Below are 10,033 nucleotides of genomic sequence, written 5' to 3'. Positions count from 1 at the left end.
AGGTGCCGCCAGCAACTTACCGGTATCGCTCCCCCGGCGAGTCATCACACGTCATTAACACTAGAACTTGTATACACGGCGATCGCGATACGCCGGAATACGCGAATGTCCTCAAATCCTAAGCTCGGCGTCGGTAACGGGTATTCCTCGGTTGGCACTTTGACTGGATCTCTGCGTGGCGGGCGGCACGAGAGGGCTGATGCTGGGACTTCTCGTGGCTAATGGTGAGAGCGACGGCGAGAAACTCGGGCTCAGGGCGGCGGAGGGGAAGGTAGAGGCGTCGTGGCTGATCGGCGACCTCGGTAAGATGCCCCTGGCCAGTGCGGGCGCTGCCAATGACCTTGGCGCGACGGACGTGAGCAACGGCGGAGGCGGTGCTTTATGTACAGACTTGGTCTTGCCGCTGCTGCCGGAGTTTCCGCTCTGCACGCTCGCGGCGTCGTCCTTCAACCTGGCGATCTCGCTGAATACGTGAGCCAACGGCTGGTACTGCGGTCCCCAGTCCAACAGGTAGTCCCAGTTGTACGAGCCGGTGAGCTCCTCCTCGCTGTGTACGATGGAGCTGAGCGAGCCGTTCATCGACGGTCCGCCCGGCACCTCCAGTCCGGAAGTAGGTCGTCCGGCTTCGCCGATCTTTCCGTAGATCAGGGTCGCGATATCCGCCTCGGTGCTGGCTTCGTCCTCGAACAGGTGCAGACTATCCAGGGGCAGAGCTTCGGGCGGTCTTCGGGGTGTGCCAGCCGGTGGATCCACGATGCCCAGTCTCGCTAAATATTCCTGAGTATTGTGAACTGAGAGGTCGCTCGCGGAATCGCCAGTCTGCTGACCCTCGTTGATCATCCTGATCTCCTCGTCCTCTCCGTCGTCTTCGGCGGAACCCCTGCCGGAGGAGCCTGACTGATCGCTTCCGGAGAGCTCGGAGGTGGCCTGCTGCTGCCCGGATTGGCCGGACGTTCCGTACGGCGGTATCTCGTCGTACTTCGGAGGAGCGAACTGGCAGGAGGCGCCCCCACCTGTTCCCCCGGCGCTCGCGGAGCTGCCGTTTCCGCTCGCGCCGACCCCGGCCACGCTCCTGATCGGGATCGTGTCGAACGCGCTCGGGTCCACGTAGCTGTTGGACGCGGTGGCGTTGTTCTCGCCGTTCAGACCCGGCTTCGAGCCGGGTTTCTTGTGACGGCGGTTACGAATGTGAAAGTAGAGGAAGATCGTGCCGAAGGCGAGCACGAGGAGGAGCACGGCGATCAGCAGACCCAGGGCCCAATCGGCCAAGCCTCCGCCGGTGGCCACTGCCATGTTCGATCCGATGTCCAGAGCGGTGGCTCCTCTGGCTCCGTTCGGCTCGTCGTCCTCCATCAGAGTGATCTCCACGGTCGTTATGTTGGACAAGGATCTTTGCCTGCCCGAACTCGCGGTCACCATCAGCTTCGACGAGCCTTCCACGTCCATGTCGACGTGTATCAACTTTTGCTTCACGATCAACGCACCAGTGGTGCGATTCAGTTTGAAGTAAGGATGCTGAGACGCAAGCTGGTAGACGACCCGACCGTCGGGTCCCTTGTCGCGGTCGGTCGCCGTCACGTGACCGATCACCGTGCCGGGCAACACCTGGCCGCTGTTTCTTATCACAAACCGGTAGGTCTTCTCGGTGAACTGCGGGTGGAACTCGTCCCTCGACTCGATCTCCACCCTGACACGAACCGCCGCGGCACGGCCACCCATGTCCGTGGCGCGCAAAGTGAAGGCGTACCGATTCCGTTGCTCGTAATCGAACACGGCGCGGGTGGTGACGCTGCCTGACTTCTCGTCGACCGCGAACAGCTTCCAGCTGTCGTCGATGTCGGAGAAGCCGGTCGCGGCGGCGGAGACGATGGAGTAGTTCAACGAGCCGAAGATACCTCGATCCAGATCTGAGGCACGCGCGGAGAAGACGTTGGTGCCGCTCGGCTCGTTCTCGCCGACGAAGCCGAGGTACTCGGAGACGGGGAACTTGGGCGAGTTGTCGTTCACGTCCTCCAAGTGGACGCGCAGCCTGGCGAGCGCGCAGAGAGGCGACACCGGGTCGCTGTCGCACGCCATCATCACGAGATTGTGGACCTCGGGTTCCAGGTCGCAGTCGAGAGTGGAATTCACCAAAACAGCGCCGGTAGTCTTCTCGACGCGGAAGAGGCCGCCATCGTTGCCCGAGGTGATACCGTACACCAATGTGGCCGCCGGGCTGTCAGCCAGATCGTCGTCCTTGGCGCGCAAGATAGCAACGGTAGTTCCGCGCGGAGCGTCTTCCTTGATCGATACTTCATACAGATCTTCCAGGAAGCGTGGGTAATTGTCGTTCACGTCCTCCACGATAATCATCACCATCACCGGCTCGTCTCCCAGCAGCGAGCCTGTCGTCAGATTTTCATCCTTGTTGCCTAATTGCAACATGTACCTGCAGCATATCAGCGCATATACGACTTTTAGAACCTTTCAGACAATTCGAAAAATGAGAGAGTCAGTAAAATATTTTCAATTAACATACAATGTTATAGTTTTAATTATTATGATTATTTTTTATCACGAAATTATTTTTGTCATTTTGGTTTTCTGAAGGCCAGAATTACAAAGATAATCATAATGATTAAAATTGTAGTAAAATTGCAAAAAAATAATCTCGCAATATTAATCGAAATATAATAATAATAAATTACATTTCGTTACTAAGCTATCTCGCCAATGATAATATACAATAGTAATAATAATAAATCATATAAAATCAAATTTCGATTTAAACTAACGGTGCTTACCTATCCTTCGTTTCACGATCGAGCGCCTTCGAGATAATCAACCTGCCCCTGGATATCTCGAACACTCCGCTATCATCGCCCGCAACGATGGCGCCGTGCTGTAAGTCCACCTCGGAGAGCCTCATCAACGTCGTACCCTTCGGCGAGTTCTCCTTCACTGTGATCTTATGCTCACGCCCAGGAAGGGCGCTCTTGAAACTGCTGAGTCGCACAAGCACCGAGCACATCGACGACGCTGGAGGCTTGCCGTAGTCCTCCGCGACGATCACCAAGTCCAATTCCTTCGGCAGCGGTCTTGGTATCGCTGTGCGATTCGCCGTCAAGACTCCGGTGGCGGGGTGTACCGAAAAACCCTTGATTGGTCGCAGCAGATAATACCGTATCCGGCTGTTCTCCTCCGAAAGATCGTCGTCGGTAGCGTTCACCGTCAGGATTTCCTGCAGGACGTCTCGTCCCTCTGCAGAGGAAGAAAATTAATACGTTACATTCGCACGTTGCATTGTACACCGATACCACTGCACCGGCCCGAGTGAGCAATGAGAAAATATTTGTATCGGCCAACTTATGCACGACTGATAGTTAGATGAGATGGTATTCATTAATGAATGACAGGTAGTCGAGAAGCACTCTCGCAAGATCGATTATCGAGTCGTACATTGCACGAGAGACCGACCACTCGAAAAAGAAAGAGAGAGAGAGAGAGAGAAAACAAGAGGAGCGCGGGAGAGAAGAGGGATCGAGAGATCACGAGCGCGAGTTCAAATACTCTCTCTCCGCGTCTTCTTGTTGCGGACGCGTCCTCGACCACCACCGCCGACCAGCACCGACATTACGAACGCCTTTTTTCGGACGGCGAAGGAGGAGGATAAGCCTTCTTGACATCAGGCCGAACGGAAGTATGAAATAATAACCAGTTATATAAATCGCGCCGCGCGCGGGTACCGTGGGTCCGTGGGCTCGATGGCGCGTTGCGCACACAAAAATCATTTCGATGCGTTTCAAATCGCCGGATAACTCGGCATTAATGTGCCAAGCCGCGGCCTAAAGTGCAGGAGGCAGAGGAGGATATAGGCCGAGATGCGTGTGCGCGAAAGAGAATCCGAAATAAACCTGGAGGACATGGCCCTTCGGGGATCGCCGGAGCGAGGGTATCCTCGGAAGAGAAGAGGAGGACGACCGTGAACAGAGAGAGAGAGAGAGAGAAGGACTGTATAATTATTGCGAAGTGCGTATGACCACGGCCGAAGCGGAGCGTGCATGCTCGCGTCACGACATCTGAACGCCGGGATGAATTCTTATTTCCCTCTTTTATTATCCTTAATCCCGTTGCTCCCCTCCCCTTCCCTCCGGTATCCCATCTCTCGACCGACGTAATATAGTTTCGCTAATCTTCGCGTCATTGTTCATCCGCCGGTTGCCCTCTCCCTCCCTCCCTTCCATTGCTCCTCCGTACCTGTCCTCCTTCGCCGGAGGGATAAATACCTCGAAGAAGAGGAAGATCTGCATTTGCAGGATAATATAGTGCCCTCGTCGAGGGCGATTTTTATATTTAATTAAAATTCGCGAGATTTCATGAAAAAGCCGCGAAGGGGCAACAAAGTCCCTTCGATCTGCCCCGATTGTTATCGCCTTTTAATGAACATCTATAACGATCCCATTACCCCCTCCCCTCCCCAAATGCTTCATTAACTTTCGCCGGGACCTCATCGCGCGCTCGATCGTATCTGCAACCTACCACCTCACCTGTCTACCGCGTGAACGGAACGCCATACAGCTTTTCGCGAACACGCGGCCACGCGGAGCGCGGGACGAGCTGAAAAAGAGAAGAGGATGCAAATTCGCGGTCTCGTCGCCGTGGGAGCTCCCCTTTCCCCACATCCGCCTGCCAATTCACCCCCCTCGTCCCGGCTGCCCTACCTCCCCGCCGCCCACCCAAATGCACCATTAGGCGCGGGCCTATGTATTTTTAATAAGTTTCGAGAGTCCTCGAAGCCGGCGATCTCGGCCGGCGGTTGCAGTGAAGGCGGCTTTTCGGTTGCCTCGCAAACGGTGTCCTCGCGTTTATTTATGTGCGAGGAGTTCGCAATCCTCCTCGGCCCTCCTTCCACCCCATCCTCGCCATTCCTTCTTGTACCTCCTCTCCCTCACCCTCTCCCGCCTGTCTTGCCGATCTCGCACTCTCTTCCTCTACTCTTCTTTTTATCTTTCTTTCTCTTCTTCTTCTTCTTCTTCTCCTTCTTCTTCCCCGCTTCTTCTCTTTTTCTCCGCGTACGCCGTATCTTTTTCTCTCCCGCATTCGAGCAGCTAGCTTTTCATCGGTCTTCCTGCTCCCTATCTTCTTTTTCTGCCCCTCCCTCCCCCTCTCTTTCTCTCTCTTTCTCTCTCCCTTCATCCCCCTCTTCCTCTCGCCCCCCTCACACCCGCGCCGCTCTTTCTCGCGCGCTTTATCTCGGCGCGGTGTCAATTCGAGTTTGGAACACGGGCAACAGGACAACGCGTGTCTACTAAAAACCAGTTTTTAAACGCGCGTTTATTTCGCGCCGAGGGACCCGCCTGTATCCTCCTCCCTCTTTCCTCATTTCTTTATGCCTCTGCTGGTTCGATTTTTTCGACGGAACGCTGACACTGAGGCATCGTCTAACGACAGGGTGACAGAACTCGCGTGAAGCGACCAATAACAAATCTGCGGTGCGACCTCCTCGATAAATTTCGACGAGTGAACCCGCGACCGCCGCGCAATCTTCGATTCAGCGCGCTGGGGAACGTGAACAGCAACGGAATGTCGAATATGGATCATCGATGCTCCGAACAATTATTTATAAAGTGGATACTTTCGCGGCATAATTTGGACGTAGCGTGCGTGCAACGCTCATGATAACTGCAGACGCTTAATAACGGCGTCGTCGTCGCGACGAGCAGCGGGAGGTTCACGGTTGTTCCGAAGGGACGGTGGTGCAACAAAACGATTCGCGAGGAAGAATCTCGAGAACCTCGCTGACGAGCGGACGCAACGTCCGCCGATTTCATCCCACGCTACCGCCGCGGCGCAATCTCGGGAACGATCGTTCCTCAATAAATCAAAGAATTATCACCTGCCCGCTGGAGCGAGCGTTGCGCGATAACCGGCGCGATGATCGCGTCCGATCATCGTCAAAGTTTCCATCGGATTCGGCCTGTTACCTGCCTCTCTCGCCCGTTCCTCGCTGAGGAGCGAGGGCATCGTGCCCTGCCTGTACGTACCTGAAAGGACAGCCACGTAGGCAGCCCGCTCGAATCGCGGCGCGTTGTCGTTGAGATCGGTGACACGCACGGTGAGGTCGGTCGTAGCCTCGTGAATCCCGTCGCTGGCGATCACCTGGAGAGTATACTCGGACCGGGTCTCGGCGTCCAGACGCCTCCTAAGGACGACCTTGCCGCCGTAGCGGTCGATACTGAAAGGCCCGGGACTCGTCAGGTTGCCGAAACGGTACGTCAACACCGGCGAACTGTCGACGTCGTTCGCCGTGATGGTGGTCAGCACGGTTCCCATGGCGGTGCCTGGAATTCGAGAAAGTGTCGACTCAGCGATTCGTGCTGCAACACTTGTGCTGACAGTTCAGGGGTTGAAACACAATGAAATGAGGAATAAGGAAAAAGAAGTGAGATGCAAGGAATTAAGGACGAAGTCGGAAGGATAAGAATCATTAAAAAACACAACAACAGAAACAGAGAATAAGAATAAGAATAAGAGGATAATTTAAAAGTGTTTTTAAAACTTTGATTTTGTAATAAACCTCTGCTGTCATCATTAATATGTTCATCATTTTCTTGATAATCGATTAATTATCAGTTCTTAATCATTATTGCTTGATCCAAACTGGCTTTCACACATATATTGATGATCATTGGGACACTTTAAAAGTTGACTTTCAGTCGACTACTAAGCTCTGCAAGCGCACAAGTATACAAGGAATAGAATTTCGGCAGTCCCCCTAAACTTAGCTTCCTTTGTTGCGAGTTGAAGCGTGGTTGTCCATAATTGAATTGCCGAAATTTAATTCCTTATTCCTGCGTCATTGCGTCGGAGCCCTAACAATTGAACAATGGTCGCTCGATTATTATTCATCACAGATCTAAATGGAGAACATTGTTCGAGCACAACAAAATGCGCCACTAATACATTAGCGTGCGCGGGAGTCTCGTTGCTGATCGGATAAACGCGAGGGCGCGGAATTCGCGAAAAACGCGCTCGTGGCGAGAAAACGCAGAAAACTGTTACGGATCTCATCGGGGCGCAGCTCTCGCAGGACGGCTTTATCGGCCCACATTGCTGATCGCGCGGTCGCTACTGACGAATTGCATTCTCATGCATAAAGGTCTCCCTTTGATTTCGTCCTTTTGTCCTCATCGCGAAGCCACTTTGTCACCGGGGAACGATCACGCGCGATACATACGCAACGCGAGCCTTCGGATCAGGGCGCGCTCTTCCGCGAAGTTAAAGACACTTCCAAGGGGGTCGTGCTTAAAATGCATTGGATCCGTACTATCGAATCGTTTTATCTTGGCCGTGCTAAGAAGCGGTCGAACGAATCCGCCCAAAGGAACGGATGAGCTCTTCTCATTCTCGCGAGCGGACGATGCGGACGGGCGCGGTGTGAGTAAATTACAATATCGCCGTCCGGGCATTACGCGAAGAAGAAATTGAAAACCGTAACGCGGGAACTAATTTGCGGGCACAAAGTGCACGCGCGCGCGACGTGTAGCCTGACTTGTGTCGCATCACGCATTACCATATGCGGCGCGCATTTATCGTCGCTCGGGCGCAATTTGTCCTTAAATATGAATTTACGTCATGCCATAAGTCATCGTGATCGCCGTACGAGCGCGATCCAGTGATCTGTCTATCTTCAACAACTGACTACTCGCCCTTGTCCATTGCGTCGTCTTCACCACGCTGCGGAGATACCAGCAAGAGGAAGGGGGTAAGGTGACTGCCTTAAGGTTGATCGATTTTTCCCATTTTCGTAGTAACGTAAAAATAATGACCAATTCAAAATACATTTCTTATACTATCTACTATCGTTAACTGAAGAGACTGAAGCCAGATCGTTTATTATTATTAAAAGCCTCGAATAAGTTGGGCACCGAATCGTTAACTGTTATTAGCTTGGAAGAATTAACAAATCGTCGTCTCACCCCCTTTCTCCTATTTCGAAGAATAGGAGGAAAGTGTGGTGCTATTGTAAAAATATGAAGATAATTTGCAAGAGGGAGGGTATAAACAAATATCTCCGAGCACATGCCGACGGCTTTCAACGATTCGAAGGGGATTCTCGAGGCAGGCGAAGACTCGGCGAGCGGAAGATGTGGGAATACGTGGTTAGGAAGAGGTATATCATCAGGGACTCGACTTTGATTCCACGACCGAGGCGGGTGATATACGTCGGGCGTAGCAACACCTGCGGCAGTAAAAGAATTATTCCGTACCGGGCGCGATGCATTCGTGGGGGCACGGGGGCTGCTAGCTGGCACGCGGCTGCGACCGCTCGTAAATTTCACGAGAGATCGTTAAAGTCGTGTAAATCGGTTTCCAGAGCGACCCCGTCTATGGGCAAACACGCGCGGCATGACTCTGTTATCGCCTCACGGGTCTTCGCCATTTGAAGACCTGGGAAAACCGGAAGCAGAACTCGTGGGAGATGAAAGACATCGCGGCGTCGGCGAACCTGTCGCGGAGAATAAATTCACGCGATACTTGTAACGTTAAATTACTCGCAGCAACGTCTGCGTCTCCGCTCTTACTTGCACTTCGTTGCACTGAGAAAAAGATTCGTTTGTTACTCTTTCATTGGATCATCCGATCGGACATGATACGTCATTTAATCCGATGGGAGTTTTCCTCAGTGCGTTTTTCGACCGAGACTTGCAAAGGTTCCTTCAGTCACACAGCGACCGATGGAAAATATATTCGATCAGAGGGTCATTGTGCGCTGAAAGAAGAGCGCGACGGCGAACTTGCGTCGCCGCTCGTCGAGCGTCTAATTCGTTACCCACCGCCGATTACGGCGCATTCGCGACGCATCCGCGGATCGGCGACGTGAACCTCCATGTACGGGAAATACCCACGCTCGCGTCGGTGGTCCACCATTGTTTCGATTTCTCGTGTCAGTGCCACTTTCGGAGATTCGATCGCGACGCTGTCGATTAAATCCTCCCACAAACGTATATATACGGCCGTGCGGAAGGGCCCTACGGGAGCGGAGGCAGAGGCCCATCCAACATCGGCAAGCCGCGCCTCCCGACGTTTCGACGATAATTACATCCTTTATTCCTACCGGGGTAATTACAAACGTTTACCGTAGACCGAACGTGGGGCTCTGCGTTAAAAGCCGACCGGGGAGCTCGTACGCGCGCGCGGATTAAACATAATCGATATCGCCATCGCGGAAAGACGCAAAGAAAGGCCGTGACGGTAACGAGAACATAGACCACTTCTGTTAAATCACTCCGCGCCGTTGCTGCGCTATCAATTAGCAATTTATCAGCATAAATCACTATAGAGGAACCAGGCAGGCTGCGATTATCGTAAAGGCGGTCAGGAAGCCCGGCGTTAGAAGATGTTAAAGAGGATGAAGAGCAGGCTCGTTATCCCGTCACGTCTCGCGTTACGGCCGCGTGATTCATATTTCTATCGAATTCGTTTTGAATGCGCGCACCTCGAAGGTGCATTAGCCGCGCTAAACCGTCGCGCTACGTCCGACGAGATATTTCGCCTCACTGATCGCAGGATATCGGAAGTGTTGACGCGCATCCAGAGAACCTCGTAAACGGGGCCCCGTGGGACTTTTTGCTCGCGCCTCTATGGCCATGTCGGAATGACATTTCCCCGGTGCACGCTCGGCCCGAGATACCGTCCGGGAACGAGGAGCTTCTTCTTCTGGGCGGCGACGTTAAATTAATTTCGCCGGGCGGCGCGTCGCGTACGCGAACGCGGCGCTGGTTTCATTTGCACCGAGGCCGAAGAATTTCACGGCGATACAAATTAGGAAGTAATCTCGCATTACGCCATTGGCGAGCGAGTACGTGCTTACGACCTTCGTGTCGAGCGTTCTCGGAAGAACAAGAAGAAGAGAGGTGCAGCGGCAGCAGAAGCAGTGGCAGCACCAGCAACAGCGGTAGCAACGGGGGGAAGGCAAAGAAAGGGACGAAGACAAAAACGCGAGCGCAATAAAGGGACGGAGGAATCTTCTATTATATCTCCTCCCCCCCCC

At 53.4% G+C, this 10,033-nt stretch overlaps 1 protein-coding gene across 1 annotated transcript in view; it reads right to left on the bottom strand.

Annotated features, from left to right (window-relative positions):
• Positions 1-111: 111 nt before the first annotated feature.
• LOC106741125 (protein dachsous) overlaps positions 112-10,033 on the bottom strand; it is a 121,089-nt gene continuing 111,167 nt past the window's right edge. The window contains exons 15-17 of the mRNA XM_014612795.1: positions 6,024-6,320; positions 2,784-3,240; positions 112-2,428 (exon numbers count right to left, since the gene is read on the bottom strand). Of these exons, the coding sequence (XP_014468281.1) occupies positions 112-2,428; positions 2,784-3,240; positions 6,024-6,320 (3,071 nt within the window). The remainder of the gene's footprint in view (positions 2,429-2,783; positions 3,241-6,023; positions 6,321-10,033) is intronic.

This window comes from Dinoponera quadriceps, unplaced genomic scaffold (genome assembly GCF_001313825.1).
Source record: "Dinoponera quadriceps isolate SergipeBrazil2010 unplaced genomic scaffold, ASM131382v1 scaffold555, whole genome shotgun sequence".
NCBI classification, from domain to species: Eukaryota; Metazoa; Arthropoda; class Insecta; order Hymenoptera; family Formicidae; genus Dinoponera; species Dinoponera quadriceps.
This window is presented reverse-complemented; position numbering and strand designations above follow the sequence as displayed.